Here is a 21,674-nt window from a genome sequence, read left to right on the forward strand (position 1 = left end):
AAGGCATTAAATCATCCACAAATAGAAGTTAATGTACCACTAAGTAAATCAGAAATCAAGAGATTAATAGCAATTGAAATTAGTAAAAGATATGGAATAGTGACTCTAAAGGAAGACATCTTTATCAAATTCAGGAACGGGTTGGAAATGAGAGGACAAGATATGGAAATAGGAAAAAAATATGTCATTATTACAAGGTTAAGAATTGGTCACACTGCATTAAATTATAGTCTTTATAAAATAGGGAATCATGATACAGGAAACTGTGATAATTGTGAGGATTTAGAAACAGTGCAGCATATTATTTTAGAAAGTGCTGCATATGAAAGGGAGAGACAACAGAACAATTCAAGAGTTACGATGGATGGGAGTTGATACAATTTCAATAAAAGTATTGTTAGGAAATGGGTCAAGACAATCAAGAATTCATGAATTAATATTTAAATATCTAAATAAAACAGGAATAATAAATAGATTTTTTTTTTTTTTTCCAAAGCCAAGTATACTCCACACTCCAGATCAGTAGGTGGCGGAAATGCACCATTTATGTTGGTCTGCCAAGCCGCCATTAAACACCAGAAGAAGTAGAAGAGTTTCAGTGTAGAAGTGCCTTCAGATCTGAGAAGAGATAAGCTCATGCTTACATATTGGAGTCGCTTAAGTGGATGTGGACATGAAAATCATGCAAAGAGTTTTATTCAAGAATGTTGGGAGTATAGGTAATGGCTTTGGATGGGTAACAAAAACAAAATCAGAGGAATATAGAGTGAAAAATATATGGTTTAATTCACCTACACCTATTAGTAATATACCTATATGGTTATTTACTAAAACTGAGATAGACTTAAACATTTTGGAACTAAAAAATGAATGGGAAGAGAGTGAGAAAGGACACCTGGCAAGTCAATATATAAGGAACAAATATTATAGTTACTTAGAAATTTATACAGATGGATCTAAGGATGAGAAGGACAATGTAGGAATAGGAATATATATACCAACAATGAACATAAGTATTGGAAGAAGGTAGGACTGCAGTGGGTTGAGGAAGTAAAACCAGACAGAGTGGTGTGTTGTGTTGATTCTGTAGCAGCTCTATATAGTATTCAAAATATGAAATCTAATAGAGAAGATCTAATGCTAGAAATCCAACAAAGTTTATTTAGATTACAGAGACTACAGATAGATGTGAGATTCTGTTGGGTACCTGCTCATATAGGAATAAAAGGGAATGAGGGAGCAGATAAAATGGCAAAAAAATCAACCAGGACAAATGATACAATAAATATACCCCTTGGAAAAGGAGAGGCTAAGGCAATAATCAAAAAAGAAATGATGAAAAAATGGCAGGACAGGTGGAATGTGGATAAAAGTGGAAGGAAATATTACAGATTGCAAAAATCTATTAATGCACAGGGGGTGAATAGAAGTAACAGAAGAGAGGAGAGTGTTTTAACCAGGCTAAGGTTTGATCACACATGATTAAATAAAACATTGTTTTTAATGGGCAAAAGTCAATCTGATGAATGTATAGAATGTAGGTCCAAGGAAGATGTTGAACACATATTATTGCATTGTAAGAAATATAGGGATGAGAGGATGAGACTAAATCAAAAGATAAGTCAGGTAGGAAGAAAGTGGAATATTGAAGGTTTGTTAGGCACAACAGGAGATGGGGTAAAGGATGCACAGAAAGCAGTTGTACAATATTTGAAAAATATAGGAATATATAATAGGATTTAGGTAATATATAAATCTTTCTTCTTTTTTTTATGATATAGTCATGATAATATTTTCTCATGTTACATACTCTTATACAGTAGGTGGCGGTATGCACCTTTATAGTCATGGTTGCAATCTGCCATAAAACGAAAAGAAGAAGATGATGAAGAAGAAGAGTTTCAGCGTCGAGTCTTCTGAGGTGAGGAGAGCAGTTCACGGTACTAGTTCTCATATTTACACAACCATCACACACACTTTATACAGTTTGATTAAGCGACAGGCTCATTTCTGTATTGTTTTCATCGATCACAGCGATACTTGTGCGTCTTTTCTGGCGTCTTCCTTCTGAAATAAACATTTAGTGCAGCAGCAGCGAGCATGAGGAGAATATGTTGAGTTCATTCAGACCTGAGCGAGTTTGTGTTCGTTTGTGTGATTGTCTCGATGTTTGTGTGAGAACTGTTACTGAATGTCAAGAGTTAAGAGGTAAAGTTTGAGATCTGTGAGGGGAATTGATGTGAATTGATCTCTTACTTTACGTTGAGCCTATAATAAGCCACGTGAAACATTAAATCAACTCTTAAATGTTAATATTATAAATGAATAGCGCTTTACTCTTTGAACAATATTACTTTGTGATGCTCTTTATTTTTAAACGTTTTATGATCAGTTTCAGCGCACACAAAATGTAATATTTAACAATTTAAGTACTTCGTGATTGTCATAAAATGTAACTATTCAAATGTACATATTATGCTTCTGTAATTATTTATCTGTAGAGCAGTTTAACAGGCTTTTATCATGTATCCTGACTCAAATAATGTGTTTCTAACAGCAAATACTCAGAATAAAGTGAGATGATCTGCTGATGATCCTGAATGGCTTGTTGAATGAGTGTTGATAGTCTGAGGCTCATCAATATTAACAGATCTGCTGAAAACACTCTTTATTTCATGACAATAGTTCCTGTTTTCACCTCATTTATTAGATCTCCTGAAATTCGTCATCAGTGAAGCTCCTCCCACTGCAATTCTCCAATAAATGCTGTAAATTCCCATCAGCTACAAGTGAAGACGAGCATCAGAGCATCAGGAAGAGCTGAAATCTGCAAAGACTGAGTTTATTAAAGAGGACAGTGAGAACATGAGTGATCCAGAACCCTGCAGAATGAAACACACTGAAGATCCTGAAGAACAAAGAGGTTGGTGTTTATTCTTCATTCATTCATGATGCTGAAGAACATTCATGTTAGAAACATTCAAGCACTTCATCACATTTAGATTTAAACAGTTACACTATTTATTTATTGTTTATTTAACAGGGACAAATGCATTGAACATTGATTTATAAAGAGTACAAAGTAGATGCCATGCATACAGGTTTATAGTCATGACTAATTTGCAACCCCTGTCCCTGGTTAGGCTTGTACAATTAAAACAGAAATTACAGAGTATTGAATTTAAAAGATTATAACTATTAAAATACATACAATAAATACATCCTATACATGCAATAAGATATGGGCTTAAATAGATGTAGAAATCTAGACACATTTAACAATACAAAAACAGGAAACTTTATGTTTGTATGCGTTGTGTTGTATCCTGTACAGTCAGTGTTCACACAATTGTTTCAGTTTCAGCCATTGCTGTAAATGTGCATTAAAAACCTTGAGCTCTGTTAATGTTTTCCACAATTGTATGCCTCTTACTGAAAATGATGTCTGACCAAATGTTGTTCTACGTTTTGCGGCTGTACAGTTTCCACTTATTGTGCCTCTAGTTCTTATTCCGCTCTTTTGTTTCACTACTAGTTGACAGAATATTTCTGGTGCAAGGTTGTCAACACATTTAAAAAGTAGGTTTAGAAATTAATAATTTACAAAATTGTCAAAACTCTAAACATTATGCTTCCTTAGAATGAGGCAATGGTGCCATCTTACAGGTTTCTGGTCCATTACTTTTAATGCCTGTTTATATAATGACCTAACGGGTGTAATTGTTGTTTGATTGGCCTGAATCAGTTGAACTGTTTGCCATATTGATGGCGTTGGAATGGACATATTAGTGAGAAGGGAATCTTAATATGTAGTGACTCTGTGGCAGCTCTTATAAGCATGAAGACAGGTGTAACTAAAAGTCATCTAGACATTTTGTATGAAGTGTTATTTGTGAACTCAAGACTAGTTAGACAGGGGAAAATGACATATTTCTGTGGCTCCCTGCACACTCTGGAATTCAGGGAAATGAGAAAGCGGATAAGGTGGCAAAAGAAGCAGTTAAAAAAGGAGATTAGAGGGGAAAGGTGTGGAGAAGTATAAAGCAACAATGGCAACAGAGCTGGGATAATGCAATAAAAGGGAGACATTTACATTAAATTCAAAGCAAAGTAGGTATATCAAGAAGTAGGGGAACAAAGAGCAAAGAGATAAGCAGACTGAGAATTGGGCATAGCAATCTTAACGGTACACTGTTAATTATAGGAAAACATCCTACAGGAATGTGTGAGCATTGTCAGGAAGCTGAAAGAGTAGAACATATTCTTACAACATGCAGGAAATTCTAGCCAGGTTTCATTCAGAAGCATAAAATCCAGATTGTTTGTGGTTAAGTCGTTGACTAGAAGTGATTTATTTTTAAGTGAGCGGATGTTAAAGAGTGCTAACTTAACAGACTTACTTTTCCCCACATCAATATTAGTTTGACGTGTAATAGGCACCTGATTAGTTAGGTTTTCTGTACGGCTATTGAAGGCCGTAGACTTTCTATCTTGTAATAGAACAGCAATAGAGGAAGATACAGGCACACTGGGTTCCCGTTTGTTCTGTAAACATTTGAGAAAGTTACTGTTATCAAAACGGGGACCCGACACATATCACTGAGAGCTGGTATCAGTTGTTTTTGGTTCACCTCGAGCAGATGGAGGAGGGTGTGGGCCCTGGCGTTGTGGCAGAGGCCGAAGAGCTCTCACAGGAGGAGGGGGAGGGCGAGCTGGGCCCGCAGGCTTTGGTGGTAATGGTGCCTGTCTTTTTTTGGTTGGTATCTGGGGGCTCGCAGCAAAAGAGTGGGATAGTCTGGTTCCAGCATACACCAGTTCTTCCATTTTCTGTGAGAAGCACAGAAGGGGCGAGGCTGGAGAGAGGGTTAACGTGTCTGGTGAAAGGGGCTGTTGCTCTGGTGTTATCGGAGGTTGTGATATGCTGTCCTGGCTTCCCTGGCTGTTTTCCAGGAAGTCGTCCTTGGGTGTTGAATCTTCAAGCAGTTCTGATATGTCTGTCTGTGGTGAGCTCTGTGGGCAGGGCTCAGCTGAGATTGTGTCCGTGAGCAGAGGTTGTTGTGGTGGAGTGGTGTTATCATGTCCATTTTGCTGCTGAAGTGAAGTCCCGTAGTCATTCATACTGTATCCAGGTGTGTGTGTGCTGGCAAATGATGCCAGCTGCTGTAAAAATCCAAAAAAGAAGAAGGTTTCGTTTTGAGTTAGTAGTGAGTGAGTGACCACGGGTAGCACATCGTATATATTTCTGAAGTGCATAGTTGTCTTCTGTGTCGTTATCTGTGCATGTGTGCGTTCAGAGACACGCGAGTACCCTGGTCTTAATATTTACATATACAGTGCTATGCATAAGTTTAGACACCCATGCTAAAGTTGACTAAAAAGAGGAATAAAAAAATCATCCTTTGGAAATTGAACTTAATGCCTTAATTTAAAAAATTAGGAAAAATCCAACCTTTAAGGACACCAATTTTCTTTGTGAATGAATAATGTATCGTAATTAAATAAATGTTCTTCCTTAAAATACAGGGTGCATAAGTTTGGACACCCCTATATTAAATTCCCATAGAGGCAGGCAGATTTTTATTTTTAAGTATTTTTTATTTTTTTATTTTTTTAGGATACTATGCATCCTGATAAAGTTCCCTTGGCCTTTGGAATTAAAATAGCCCCACATCATCACATAGCCTTCACCATACCTAGAGATTGGCATGGGGTACTTTCCATAAGATCATCTCTCAGGCCATCCTTAAAAATATTCTTGTTTGCCGAAACCCGACCGACCCTATCAATTTAGCACCGACCCAATTATTATTTTTTTTTCCCTTTTAGTCCGACCAACTTGCCGGTTGTAAACTTGCGTTAAGACCGACCGATTTTTTTTTAACTCTTCAAACAACTAATACAAATGACTTTATTTCTCAGAATTGCGAGATATAAAGTCAGAATTGCGTGATATAAAGTCAGAATTCTGAGATATAAAGTCAGAATTCTGACTTTTTTTCTCGCAATTGCGACTTTATATCACGCAATTCTGACTTTATATCTCAGAATTCTGACTTTATATCACGCAATTGGGAGATATAAAGTCAGAATTGCATGATATAAAGTCGCAATTGCGTGTTATAAAGTCAGAATTGTGAGATATAAACTATTCTAAGGTAAAAAAAAAAAGTCCGTCTTTTTTTTTTTTTCTTAGAATTGGACTTTATATCTCACAATTCTGAGAAAATATGTCAGAATTGCGAGATATAAACTTGCAATTATGTGTTTAAAGTCGCAATTGCGAGAAATAAAGTCAGAATTGCGAGATGTAAACTCGCAATTGTGAGATAAAAAGTCGCAATTATCTTTTATTTTTTTTATTTTGTGGCGGAAACAAGCTTCTATACCCTCCGACCCCGATTTTTTTTTTTTTATAAAAAAATATACTTTTTTATATAATTTTTTTTATATATAAAAAAATATATACCTACCTACCGACCCTTTCTTTTTTTTTGCTGTTACTGCAAACCAAAATATTTTTAAGGATGGCCTCAATGCAAATCAAACCAGCTATTAGGCTAACTGAAATAAAACCATGCCAATCTCTAGGTATGGTTTAATTCCAAAGGCCAAGGGAACTTTATCAGGATGCATAGTATCCTGGATCCATGAAGTAACTGGCCTTTAAAAATAAAAATCTGCCTGCCTCTATGGGAATTTAACATAGGGGTGTCCAAACTTATGCACCCTGTATTTTAAGGAAGAACATTTATTTATTTACGATACATTATTCATTCACAAAGAAAATTGGTGTCCTTAAAGGTTGGATTTTTCCTTTTTTTTTTAATTAAGGCATTAAGTTCAGTTTCCAAAAGATGATTTTTCTTATTCCTCTTTTTAGTCAACTTTAGTATGGGTGTCTAAACTTATGCATAGCACTGGATGTGTATTTTTTTATGAGTGTTGTCTATTCTGGGATACTCAGTTGAAATGCAGTATGTTAGCATAAAGTTCGCTAGCATTATGCTAATACCTAGTGTAGTGTTACACTACTAGTGTGTTTATGTGTGGACTCACCTGACATTGTATAGTTATTAGCTAATGTGTGTTATCTGGTATATTATTTGGTTATATAAGCAGCTAAAGTTACTTGAAGGGAAAGTTGTAGTAATTAGGCTACCATTTACTAGCTTTACTTATTGCATCATACTATATACTCACGAAGACAGACAATCAAGTCAAGTCAACTTTATTTATATAGCGCTTTTCACAATACAGATTGTATCAAAGCAGCTTCACAGTATTAAATAAAATAGTACATCAGTGTTTGTTTCTAGTGCAAAACGTCCACGTTTGGTAATGCTGATCAATAGTATTGTTGATTGATTAATTAAATTAAGTATCCCCAACTGAGCAAGCCAAAGGCAACAGTGGCAAGGAACCGAAAAACTCCATCAGGTGACCTAATGGAGAAAAAAACCTTGGGAGAACCCAGGCTCAGTCGGGGGCCAGTTCTCCTCTGGCGTTTATGAAGTAGAGGCCGGATTTAACTGAAAGATGAACAATATTATATGAATGCCTGGCTGAAGAGATGCGTCTTTAATCTAGTTTTAAACTGGGAGAGCGAGTCTGAGCAACGAACAGTATCAGGAAGACTATTCCAGAGTTTTGGAGCTAAATGTGAAAATGCTCTCCCTCCTTTGGTGGATCTGGATATCCTAGGTATGACCAAAAGCCTCGAATTTAGTGATCTTAAAGAGCGCGATGGATTATAGGGTGATAGAAGATCCGTTAAATAGACTGGAGCTAAGCCGTTTAGGGCTTTATTAATCAGTAGCAATACCTTATAATTAATACGGAGCTTTATAGGTAGCCAATGTAGTGATGATAAAATCGGTGTTATATGATCATATTTTCTTGATCTAGTAAGAACTCTAGCGGCTGCATTTTGGACTAACTGTAGCTTGTTTATTAAGGATGCAGGACAACCGGCTAATAAAGCATTACAGTAATCTAGTCTCGAGGTCATGAATGCATGAACTAACTTTTCTGCATCAGAAACTGATAGCATGTTACGTAGCTTAGCAATGTTTCTAACAATCATCTGCTGGCTGTCAATAAATCCGTTGAAGAGCATTAGAGCATTGGATTGCATTCTTACCGATGCGCCACAGTGGTCACATATTCTCAACTAGCTACAGTTACAGTCCTAGCTATCAAGTCACCATTACAGACATAAGTGGTTGTTTCACCAGTGTTTGATTAAAATGATTTAAAAATCTAAATGTTATTAAGCTGTAATTTTAATAGATATAGAATATTGTCAAGTTTTGTGTGTTTTCTGATTGACCACAGCTCTGCCCAAACTTGAAAACTGCTTTATCTCTGATGAACCAAAAGGACAAATCTGTTCACTTTATGATTTTTTATTTTCTTAAAGATGGTTTGATAGATTTGGGATGAAACAGAATAGGTTGATAACCTTTAAGATGCACAAACAAAACATGAATTAGTTACAAATAAATCTCAATAACACTTTCTCAAAGTAATAATACAAAAATGGTACTGAATCCTCAAACCAAACAAAGTAATTTAGATCTCTAAACCTAGGATCTCTAATAGTTAATAAACAATACACATGATCCCATAATTAAATGGATAATAATTAAACAATACACATGCTTAGAGTAACGTTACTTCTGTCAAGTTCTACGTTCACATAATAAAGTCTGCACTATTTAATTTAAATTGCACGTTACAACCAAGTCATATACTCACAATTCACAAAAAGTCATATACTACCGTAAAACTTCAAATAATAGCCCGGGCTTCTATTTACCCAAATCACCGAACTGTACCGGCTTGTATTTGAGACAGGCGTCTATAAGAGACAGGCCTTTAATTTAGTGTTGAGATGTTCAAGCATGACAGTAGGAGGTTACCACATTATATTATGTTTTATTTATAATTAATTCGAATGTGTTTAACAAATCATTTAATGTAAGAAATGTCTTTGGCTATTGGCAGCATAAAAAAAAAACATAAAAAACGAAACGATGTGACAGCAATGGGCAGAACACAAGTTACCGCTAAAATCCATCGAGCATATGAACTTGTTGACCAAAACACATCAACAAGAAAGAATGAAGGCTACCCTGTAAACAACTGCAATCATGTGATAGAAAATTACTCTATTCATCACTATCATCATCCCCGCGATCCTCAATTACAAGTTCATTGGCGAATTCCTCCTCCACGTCGCTCTCCTCCACTTCTCCCTCTCCAGCCTCCGCTAACTCTGCCTGCCTTGCTTGCACTAACAGCTCCCGCCCATATGCGCACGGCTCTCCCTCTTTAAAACAATGGATAAGGTGATCCTCGCTTCCATCAGAAGCTACTGTCAGGCCACATACCTAAGGATAACATCCCGAAGTTAATGAAATATATTATCTCCTCTTTCTCCCTCTGAGTCCCTCACACACACACACACACACACACGCGCGCGAATAGTGATGAGTCGTTCATGAACGGTTGCGTCTGTCACGTGAAATCTAATCAAAACATAGAACAGACGATCTGACGGGTATTAGAAGAATACAAATACAACCCGATACTAAAAAACAGACCAGGCCTCTATTTGAGACCGGCCTTTATTTACCCAAACCTGTCGTCACACCAGGCGTTTAAAAGAGACAGGCGTCTATTTGGGACTCGGCTATTATTTGAAGTTTTACGGTATATACAAAAAGTCATATACTGTAGAAGCATGAACTCAACACATTCAATCCTACCAGTTGCTAAGGATGGCTGAAGCGAAACAGTCGTTCCGAAGCTTTGCGAGATCCCGAAGCGCAGATGTGTCGAAACACTGATCCGAAGCATGATTCGAAACACCCATGTCACGTGACTATGACCAAACGAAGCCTCGAAGTGTTTCAGTGTTTCATCAGGTGTGGTCCGCCGAATCAGCGTTTGATTGACACGGTCGGGAACAGACCACACAATCGCACATCTGTATAAAAGTGAAATAAACGCATTTTGACCTCGTGGGTTTTTGTGAGAGGATTTTTTCAAAGGCTGGAGAAATTATCTGTAAAAAAAGAAGTAGGCTAAGTCCTTCCACAGCAGATAAATTAATATTTTTGAATAAAAATCTCTAAAAAAGTGAGACATTGTGGCTTGATTTCTTTTATTAATATTCATTTTTCATGACCAAAATAACATTATGCACAGTGAGGAGCCTATAGGTTACAAGCTTCACATATTAGAAAAATACAATAATAAAAAAACAACACATTTTTTTAATGGCTCGTCAAGGTTGTTTCAGATCAACACCTGCAAGTGACCACTAGGTGTCACCGTTGAGACGGGTGTCGGATTGATTCGAAGCCTCGAAACCATAGACATAATAAATACATAGACGCCCTATTGGCCGCTGGATCGTACGTCAACGGCGCCGCCATACTGCGGAGGGCAACTTTCCCATACCTCTCATAACGAGAATTGAGAAAAATGCCTATTTCTTGTGCTGCTTGGGGATTTACAAATCGCCACACAATTGAAAACAGGTCTCAGGGAATTACCTTTCACAAGCAAAACAGAAAATTTGTTTCTGGTTGTATTTCATTTACTATTTTTATTTTCAGAGGAGAAAGGCCGCGAAATTTAAAAATACTACTGTTACTGTGTCACGAAATGTAGTTTTAAGAGTTTTCCAGTCGACAATGTAGTTGTTTAAAGCTCAAATCTGTGGTTTATTTATAAAGATAGCGCCTTTTTAAAAATGTTATCTGACGGTTTCGGAGTTGTGAGATCCAGGGATCACCGGGCGCTCAGCGCTCACGTACCCCGCCGAGAACAGCTTTGCCTCGGCTAGTGCCGTTCTGACGTTCGCTCCTGTCAGGCTAGTGAGAATAATTCGTCTTGTGTATATCTAACGGGCGATCTTTGGTTTAATTAATCTATAATTTGTTCCTTGGCAGATTGTTGTGGCTGAGGGCAAAGTGAAGTTTCATAACTTTATATATTTAGGCTTATTTAACTTTAACGGTGTAGCCTGCTGTATGTTTGACTGAATCGTTTACTTTATTTCTTGACTTGTATAGCTTCTTATACCTTTTAAAAACTGAAATTTAACAAAAAGAGACAGGGTTGCGTCATTTTATTTTATATAGCCTATGTAATAATATTTTAAAATGTATAAATTTACATTATTTATTATTGTTATTATAATAATATACCACTTGCGATTATCAATCTATTATAGTTATGCTGTTAAATTATTTTACTATTCATTGTATCATTATTTTTTATTGTCTATATTCTGTAATTGATATTTCATATTCTAGTGCTATTATTATAGTATTATACATAAACTATATGCTATTATCAATATATTATTATTATTATTATTATATTAGTACTTATGATATTATAAAATATTTGATATTTGTTTATTTTATTGACTAAACTATTTACTATTAGCCTACCTCTCACTTTAGCTTATATTTACTTTGCATTGCACTGTAGTTGTACCATATGTATTACCATAAAGGATCCATCAGTTATCTTTGTTATTGCTAAAATCGGGTCAATGACAGAATATGCTTTTCCCACAATAAGAAAAATTTATTTAATTTAATGTGAAAATTAAATTATATCTCAGTATGGGGGTGTTCACAATTCTTATCCAAGAATGAAAAGCCAAATACATGACAAGCCTGAGCTTTGGCCATTCCTTATTAAAAAAAAATATATATTATAAGTCTAACTATCGAGAGTTTAAATAACTACAGATGGAACTTTTTTTGTACACCACATACAAACCACGCGAAATCGGTTGATAAATGTAATTTATTTTGTTTTTTTTTTATACAGAAAAACCGCAGCTCACCTGTTTACTTGCATTTGATTACAGCGCAGTCTTGCCCTCCGAAAAATGGCGGACGCGTTGACGTATCGCAGCAACGTTCCAAAGCGGTCAATAGGGCGTCTATGTATTTATTATGTCTATGCTCGAAACAATATGGCACATTTGGTTCAACTGTTTCATTGGTTCACGAGGCCTCGATTTTGCCATCACTACCAGTTGCGTCTTTGGATGATCAGGAGCTGTGGTCACAGTATCTTTCTTCAGGAACAGGTGAGAGAGCCAACAGAGCTCTTACCAAACATTTCAATGCCATGCACTCCCTGTGGGTTCGCAGGTAAATATGGTCCCAAGAGCACTTCCTAGAAGTTGGTTCCACCAACTCTGGTTGCATGGTTGCCCTCTGCAGTTTGGGAGTGCTCAGTACAACTTGTAACCATGAATTTTAAATGCATAGCAATGATTTATTAAAGGAAAAGATACTGCTAAATGTTTTACATTGAACCTACGATGAGCCACGTGAGACATTAAAGGTCCCGTTGCATGCGATTCCATGTTTCAAAGTTTAGTTAGTGTGTAATGTTGTTGTTAGAGTATAAATAATATCTGTAAAATTATAAAGCTCAAAGTTCAATGCCAAGCGAGATATTTTATTTAACAGAAGTTGACTACAAAAAACGGCTGGATTGGACTACACCCCTCTACTACCATCATTAGTGACATCACCAGAACCGTGTTTAGACTAAGCTCCGCCCACAGGAACACAGACGTATTGATGGCGAAATGTCAACAGACGGTTGATGTTTATCTATAATCGGATACCGCAAAAGTTTAATTCAAAGTTGTTAGTTTGCTCTGTCCATTTCACCACGGACTGTTTTTCTAACCTGGGATAATATCAAGCAGGCTTCTCTCAGCGTTTCATACTGACGAAGGGGGCAATTTCAACTATATTCCAGCAAGCGGTAAGTAGTGATTTAATATGGAAGTAGCGATCAACTCCACATCGTTTCTCTTAGTAGGATGAAAATAATCTTACTTAAACTGTGATTAATATACAGAAAGCGATCAAAGAACAATCCCTTTCCAATCGCCCAAGCTGTCAATCACACAGCGCGAGTTTATCTGGACACTTGCCAAAACTCGTTATGAAATCAATGACGCTGTTACACTGCACAACGAAGCTCTTACTGTATTTATATGCCTCATGTTTGCATTGGTGAAATCATTAGTGAGAGTGCAGAAACTGTGTTATAATGATAAGATCTTTTTTCACGCGATCAACAGGCTGTCATCTGCTCAACGCTCACTGCAATTTTTTGTGATTGAAATAGATCTAAATACTTAAAAAACTTCTCATGATTCGTTAATCCAGATAGTTGTAATAGTAAAAACGTATAATAGCTGTAATAGTAAAAGTTTTCCAGATAGTTCCACATGTAATGCCAGATATTTCATATGCAAGCATGTCAGCCAATCACAGCAGAGGGCGTTTACACTGAAGTCTCACAGAAGACACGCCCCTTCAAACAGAGTGTTCAAACCAGGGAATGAAATCAGGCTAGGAAATATGCCTTTTATTTCTAAATTATAAAAATTTTTGATCTAAAAAACATACTAACATTATAAGGGCACCCCTGGAAACATGATAAAATAATAAAAATAATCCATGGAATGGGACCTTTAAATCAATACTAATAAATATGAATAGTGTTTTACTCTAGGAACAATAGTGCTTTGTGGTGATCTTTATCTGATCATTTTCAGTTTCTGCGCATATAAAATGTTATTAATTTAATTGAGAAAAACACTTTTATGATCCCAGACTAAGGTTAGCCTACAATTTAAATTTCTGGATTGTTTTGAAATAAAGTTTTTAAAGAGTAATATAAAGTAATGTTTATTTCAGAGTGAATTTATTTTTTCAGATTACATGATTTGTCAGTGTATTTACAGTTCTTTAAAGTAGGTAATGCAGAATAGGTGTTCATATTTCACTCTCTTAGTGTTCATGTTGTAACTCTGTGTCGGTGTTGCGAGAGGCAACGCTCTTGAAAGTGTCGAACTAACACTTTGAGGGTTGTTCCCATATTTACACTTTTAAAGTGTTGAAATTAAATACATTGGTGTTGATTTTGGATCTCAAATTCACTGTGTAGTGATTAATTTAGTTATTATAAGATCAAACTATATATTTAGATTGATTTGGACATTATGCTGCTGTAATCTGTAGTGGTTGAGGAAGATGAGTGTCATTGTTTTGTGTTATTGATGTTTTATCCATGTCATAGTTTGAGAAATAAGAGTATTGTCTTTCAATAGAGTTTTTTACAGGCTTTTATCATGTATCCTGACTCAAATGATGTGTTTCTAACAGTAAACACTCAGAATAAAGTGAGATGATCTGCTGATGATCCTGAATGGCTTGTTGAATGAGTGTTGATAGTCTGAGGCTCATCAATATTAACAGATCTGCTGAAAACACTCTTTATTTCATGACAATAGTTCCTGTTTTCACCTCATTTATTATGCTGATGTCTTCAGATCTCCTGCAAATTGACGCTTAAAGCTCATTTTATTGGTGTCATCAGACTGAGGGGATTTGTTGCCCACTATATGTACATTTATTTCTGTTTATGATTTTAACAGTTTTTCTTACCATTATTCATATTGGGAAGAATTTAAATTAGTTATATTCTTTTATTTATTTATTTCTAGATCCCTGTATTTTAATGAAGAAACAGAATAATGTTAGGATTAGCAATAATAATAATGAATGGATTATTTCTCACAGGGTTATTCACTTGAGCTTGTGTTTCTGGTGTCCCACTTTCACATGCGCATGAATGGAAGTCAGTGGAAGGAAAAGTCTAGTGTGAACGGCCATTAATAATTCAAAACTTTTTAGTAAAATAAATATCAATCTCAAAGTTGGTGTCAAAATATGGCAACAATGAGATTTGTCCCTGGATTCAGATTCGATAATGTTTTAAAAATAATTGGAAGAAAAATGTCCCTCGTTCAATGAAATTTTCAAGTGCCAGTTAGTATAAAAACAAACTCAGTAACTGATATATTTTTGATTTTGGGCAGATCAGTGAAGCTCCTCCCACACCAATTGCATCATCAACGAAGCTCCTCCCACATCAGTCACATGGTCAGTGAAGCTCCTCCCACATCAATTATCCAATAAATGCTGTAAATTCCCATCAGCTACAAGTGAAGACGAGCATCAGGAAGAGCTGAAATCTGCAAAGACTGAGTTTATTCAAGAGGACAGTGAGAACATGTGTGATCCAGAACCCTGCAGAATGAAACACACTGAAGATCCTGAAGAACAAAGAGGTTGGTGTTTATTCTTCATTCATTCATGTTAAAAACATTCAAGCATTTCATCACATTTAGACAAACAGTTAAACTATGAAATGGTACACAATGTTCTTGGTTTTTCTTCAACAAATGGTCAGTAAAGGGAAAAAAGAAATTTTTATATTGATTATCAATATACTATGTTAACTGATAAATAATCAATTTATAAAAAGGCAGCAAATTATCATAATATTTAAAACAGTTGTCTACTTTCTACTATTACTTTAGGGCTCACTTTCATGTCCTTTCAATTTGTATTTCTTTCAGTGTATTATTGTAATGTACTGTAACGACAATGAGAAGAAACCAACCACAGACTAATTTTCTTCCAGAAAATTAATTCAAACTCTCTACTTCCTGCCGAACAAAACAGAAGATTTGTTCAGAATGTCAAATGATCCTCATCACTCTGGCTATTTAAAAGAGCCTCCCCCCAACACTAACTAAATAGCTGGTCAATACTAAGCTTTGTTGCCAAATTACTGATTGGTTAAGAGAAAGACAGAGACCAAGGTCTCACAACAAGAGTCCTCACATTCCAGATTCAAATTACCCAACCATGAATCACCCACAGTCTCCAGAAAGTCTGCTAACCAAAGACTTTTATTGGTTAACTGAAGGAAGAACTGGTCAACGTTTGATCATTTTACAAGACGGATCAATACCAGAAAACATTCCTGAACCCCTCCTCCTCAAGACCTCTGAACGAACAAACAGTGTTCTGTCTCTTCAAACCAGAGAACTGATTTTTACCAATAACTATACATAAAATCCTTCAAGAACAATTTTCAATGGACTTATTATCAGACATCATACATCAAAGCATCATACATCATTCTATGTGTGTCTACAATACACGTGTGTGTTTTAATATGCTTTAATCCCATATAATTCATGTAATTGATATAATTATTAGAGTTGTGAAGGAAAGTGTGTTGTGTTTCATATCGGTATGATCCTATACTTTTTATTCGAAAGATGACTGCAATTAAATCTTTATAAAATGTTTCATATTCTGACAATTAGAAATCATGCCTAAACTGTGCATCTGGTCTTTTAGTTTCATTAGAGAAACCCCCCAGGGAAGACATGATTTATGACTTGGCAAACAAAGCAACAGTCAGGACTTCATTGGTAGGGTAACAAACCTTTAGCGCATAGCGTTGGGGGGGTTGGCAGTTCGCTCTCTAAGTTCGTTCAAAATGTTCTGATACAGAAGAGCTCTCAACGAGTGCAGAACAAAGACGGAGACGGCAGACGATGGTTTTAGTAACCATGTAACGTTAACAGACGAGCAGATCAACCCAAATTAAGATCAGATGGGTTAGAATTAATTCCAGTCATCTCCTTTCCGTATCTTATTTTCTTTCCTTCTTTTGTGTTATTTTTCTTTTCCGATTGAAAGTCTCGGTTTTAAGTTAAGTTTTGCTGCAAAGTTTCGTTCCACGATTCACGGCTGCAACGCACGCTTTTAACTTCAAAGACGCATCAACCATCAGCAACCGCCAGCCACGCGTGACTGGTTCTCGCCCCATCTATCCAGGCACGAGGAGACCATAACCAACGAACGAACCCCTTTGACGCTGACCAAAGGAATCCCCAAAAGGAACGCAAAAGCAAAGACGCAAGTAGACTACCTCCAGACTAAAACTGAACTGGTGTTTTGATAGATGTAATAATCTGTCTAAGAAACGATAGAAGGGTTTAAATTAATGATTGATGGTTCGTTCAGGTCATGTCTTACAAGTGCATATAGGAATTCGGAATTCCTTCCTCACCCTTAAACTCATTCTTCCCAAACTCATTCTTCTGTTTTTGTATTTCTTTATGGTGTATTTCTTTTCTTTATTTCTTTCTTTCTCTCTTCCTGTCTGCAACCTGTATGAATGTGTGTGTATGCGTGCGCGTGTGTTTGTGTTAGACATTAGTTGTTAGAATAATCAATAGTCTTGTTTGTGTTAGGTGTTAGTATATAATCAATAAAGTATTGTTTGTATTTGAAAAGATATTGCTTGTGTATGTGCTTATCAAATTTTATTGTCTTGAACTTCGATCAAAAGTTACCTATGCTTTTACCCTATTTCTTAATTTACTGTAAGGGGGTTATTCTTTCTTGGCCAGGAAGATATTATATTTCCTAGAGTTAATAATTGTTTATGCTTTCTGTTCATTGGATGAACTGATAAATGATCATATTATTGATTCTGTTACAGTAAATAATTGAAAATAATTAAATTATTAATTATTGGTCATAATTCGTTATGAATAATAATTAATAATATTTATACGTGGGCGTATAAACGCTACAGTACTGAATTTGATTTAATACATTTTTCTTTCATGTCAGACCTGATGGAAGAGAGCAAGGAGAGAGAAGAACTGAGTGAAGAGAGCGAGGAGAGTGAAGAACTGAGTGAAGTGAATGAGGAACATGTCAAACCTGGAGAAAAACCTCTGAGTCGCTCAAAGACTAAAAATACACTTTTAAAGAAAAGAAGAGCCAAGAAATCTTTCACCTGCTCTCAGTGTGGAAACAGTTTCACACGCAAAGATGGTCTTGAGCGCCACATGAGAGTTCACACTGGAGAGAAGCCGTTCTCGTGTGATCAGTGTGGGAAAGATTTCAGTCAATCTTCAAACCTTAAAGAACACATGATGATTCACACTGAAGAGAAGCCGTTCTCGTGTGATCAGTGTGGGAAAGATTTCAGTCAATCTTCAAACCTTAAAGGACACATGAGGATCCACACCGGAGAGAAGCCGTTCTCATGTGATCAGTGTGGACAGAGTTTTGCTTTTAAAAGTACACTGAAGCTACACATGAGAGTTCACACTGGAGAGAAACCGTTTAAGTGTGATCAGTGTGGGAAAGATTTCAGTCAATCATCATCCCTTAAAGGACACACGAGGATCCACACCGGAGAGAAGCCGTTCTCATGTGATCAGTGCGGGAAAACATTTATCTGTGTATCAGAGCTGAAGAAACACTTGACAGTTCATACGAAGGAGAAGCCGTATTCATGTTCTGTGTGTGGAAAGAGTTTTTCACTGCGTCAAACTTTACATAGACACGAGAAAACACACACTGGTGTGAGAGAGTACATGTGCTTTGAGTGTGAGAAGACTTTTACTACAGCGGACAAGTTAAAACGGCACCAGAGGATCCACACTGGAGAAAAACCTTACAAGTGTTCACACTGTGACAAGAGATTCAGTGTGTCATCATCTCTGAGATCACATGAGAGGATCCACACTGGAGAAAAACCTTACAAGTGTTCACACTGTGACAAGAGATTCAGTCAGTCATCACATCTGAAATCACATGAGATGATCCACACTGGAGAAAAACCTTACAAGTGTTCACACTGTGACAAGAGATTCAGTCACTCATCACATCTGAAAACACATGAGAGGATCCACACTAGTGTAACGACTGAGTGCGAATCAAACACAAATGAAGCTTCCAGGTGTTTTGTTCAAACATAACTCCACACAGGACTCAACATTCCAGAACTTAAATCACCAATCCAGAGCCATAAAATCAGGCGCCAGCCAGTCTCCGCTAACCAACGAAAACCCCCAGCTAAGAACTTTATGGCCATGCGGGCTTCAAAGAGATGAGCCCAACTAAAGGAAAAACGTGTCAATGTTAGATTGGTTCCAAAGACTGATTGGTTCAGAGATGGCTAAAGCTCTGTACTTGATCAAGATAACAGCAGAGAAGCTGCTGGACTCCACACAGACACAAAGCAGACCCCAGTCTCCTTAAGGAGACCTATGAATGAAATCACTTCAAACCAAAGAGACTGAGACTTTGACTCACAAAAATACATAAAATTATCCCAGAACAATTGTCGATGGACTTATAATCAAACATCATGCAACTACATAATTCTGTTGTTTTTACAATATGTGGGCATGTCTAATATGCTTAGATCCCATATAATTCATGTAATTGTTGTAACTATTAGATGCTTGAATGAAAGTGTGTCGTGCTTCCTATCGGTACGATCGTATGTTCTTAAAGGGGTGGTTCGGGATTTTTGACATCGGACCTCATTTTTAAGTCAGCCTGGTTGTTATTCATCAGTGGAGACATTTTTTTAAAAAAATTATCCAGTCCTTATAATTGGATAGTTAGCCGATGCTAGGCTAGCGCGAGTTAAGGTTAGATGTTAGCTAGCCATTAAAAAACGTTTTACCCACTCCACAGTGCACCAAACGCAAATCAATTATAACACTAGACTATCGATGTATATGTCCGTTGAGAGAATAATGTTAGAAATCAAACTTACCTTTCATCACATTGCATTAGTTATAATTTGTTCCCTGTAATCATAAGCCTTGTCTACAGCAGCAGCGGAGTGATATTGATTACCTAGGCAACCGAGTGAGCCGGTAACGTTAAGCTAGATGTAACGACTGTAGTGCGCTTCTGTTCTGTGTTTACTTTTTGCCGCATTACTAACCGGAGCAAAGTAAAATTCCGCAGCGAATTGCTGAGAAACGAGTTCCTTTGGGATCATTGTGATGAAAGGTAAGTTTGATTTCTAACATTATTCTCTCAACGGACATTTGCATCGATAGTCTAGTGTTATAATTGATTTGCGTTTGGTGCACTGTGGAGTGGGTAAAACGGTTTTTAATGGCTAGCTAACATCTACCATTAACTCGCGCTAGCCTAGCATCGGCTAACTATCCAAATATAAGGACTGGATAATTTTTTTTTAAATGTCTCCACTGATGAATAACAACCAGGCTGACTTAAAAATGAGGTCCGATGTCAAAAATCCCGAACCACCCCTTTAATTCAAAAGATGGCTTGAGTGAAATCTGTGTGAAATGTTCCGTATTCTTATAATAGTAATAATGTCTAAACTGTGGCCTCTTTCCTCTCTGCTAGAGCTTAGAGAGTAAGGAGAGCACAGATAAGCTTGATTTATGATAAGAGATGAAGAGAATGCCACCTCCTAAATTAAGCCAGTGTCTTAATTGGTCAGTTCTCTTAGGATGCTGGACAAACATGTGAGTTTAAAAATCTTAGACCCGAACAAAGTTTGCGCGCTCTCTCGGTGAAAGAATTTTCAACAAGGTTGAAAAGGTGCGCGAAGGGAGAAGAGAACAGAAAGACAGTAACCATGTAGAAGCGCAGAGACAAAGAACCCAAATCAAGATCAGAAGAACGGGTTCAACAACTTCATTCAAGCCATCTAACTACTCTCGTCTCAATGTCCTTTCTTTTCTTAGAACTGAGACTCACAACGGAAAATAAGAAACTAAGTTAAGTTTTGTCACAAGATTTCGGCCCACGTTTCTTCTGCAAAGCCAGCTTCAACAAAGACTTTCATTCATTCGCCAGCACACCACGTGATTGGCCGCCCCAGACATCTGTTCAAGCACGAGGACATCAACCAACGAACGCCGACAAAAGGGAATCCCTACGCAACACAAGCAAGTAACCTCCAGACCAAAAGCTGAACTGGTGTATTGTATTGATTTAATAACCCGCCTAAGAAGGGTTAAATTAATGATTGATGTTCGTTCAGGTTATGTCTTATAAGTGCATAGAATCTTGGGATTTCATCATCTCACTCTTAAACTCACTCTTTCCTCACTCTCTTCCTTTCTGCAACTTGTGTGTGTGCGCGTGTGTTTGTGTTAGATATTAGTTTTAGTCTGTGTTAGAATAATCAATAAAGTATTGTATTTTTAAAGAGAAGTGTTACTTGTGTTATGTGCTTACATAATTAATGTCTTAAACTGCTGATCTAAGTTACCTTGTTAACTATAGTGTTTCACTATAGTTTGGATATTTATATCCGTTGAAGAATTACAGCCAGTTCAAATGAACCGCGAACGAGTCATTTGCTCGGTTGTAATAAGTGATTCTTTCGAATTCCCTATAAATTAATTAATAATCCCTTTGAGCTAAATTGACCAGTCAGAATCACTCTATTAACGCTACAGGGACATAAGATTGAATATCTTGCCTTCAACACCTGACCCAGCTGTGCTGCATGTCATGTGGTTTTCAATCAATTCACACCAATTTCTCTCTCGTCTTTGCAGAGAATTATAAACAAGCTAAAACCCACTGGCTCCTCTCTTGATGTAATTCCTCCTCGCCTTGGTAAACATGTGAAAACCTTTTAGAATTTAATAAATAAATGTCTTGAATCAGGAACTGTACCTGATAATTTAAAACACGATTATTTAGCTAAGCCAAAATTGTGGAATATTCTGGCGGTTAGTTGTCTCGTTTTGGGTTTGTTCATGTCATGTTTCCATGTCTGTCATATGATTCCCTGTTTGTCATGTGATCCTGCCATGTGTCTTTTCTTGGTCTGATCATTGTTCACAGGTGTCTCTTGTCTTGTCATTAGTCTGTGTATTTAAGCCCTCATGTTTGCCATGTGTCTTTGTCAAGTATTGTTTCTTACCACTTTCAAATAATGTG

The 21,674-nt window shown here is 36.7% G+C and overlaps 2 protein-coding genes across 3 annotated transcripts in view; both read left to right on the plus strand.

Annotated features, from left to right (window-relative positions):
* The window catches only part of LOC308700561 (CD276 antigen homolog), a 1,553,888-nt gene that overhangs the window by 1,013,363 nt on the left and 518,851 nt on the right, over positions 1-21,674 (plus strand). The gene's annotated exons all lie outside the window — the stretch shown is intronic.
* Positions 1,868-19,287, plus strand: LOC308693986 (uncharacterized protein). Of its 2 annotated transcripts, none has more exons than XM_081371190.1 (4): positions 1,868-1,921; positions 2,711-2,923; positions 14,942-15,193; positions 17,565-19,287. In XM_081371190.1, the coding sequence occupies exons 3-4, from the start codon at positions 15,136-15,138 to the stop codon at positions 18,701-18,703; spliced, it is 1,197 nt and encodes a 398-aa protein (XP_081227316.1). In that variant the 5' UTR covers positions 1,868-1,921; positions 2,711-2,923; positions 14,942-15,135; the 3' UTR covers positions 18,704-19,287. The 2 variants fall into 2 exon arrangements, with proteins under 2 accessions (XP_081227316.1, XP_081227317.1); XM_081371191.1 differs by having other exon boundaries at positions 1,918-1,940.

The sequence above is a fragment of the Scardinius erythrophthalmus genome (genome assembly GCF_964197995.2).
Source record: "Scardinius erythrophthalmus genome assembly, chromosome: 1".
Lineage (NCBI taxonomy): Eukaryota > Metazoa > Chordata > Actinopteri > Cypriniformes > Leuciscidae > Scardinius > Scardinius erythrophthalmus.

Coding starts and splice junctions, on each gene's coding strand:
- LOC308693986 (XM_081371190.1), top strand. CDS start 15,136: ATGTGTGATCCAGAACCCTGCAGAATGAAACACACTGAAGATCCTGAA. Junction 15,194..17,564: donor AGATCCTGAAGAACAAAGAG/GTTGGTGTTTAT, acceptor CTTTCATGTCAG/ACCTGATGGAAGAGAGCAAG.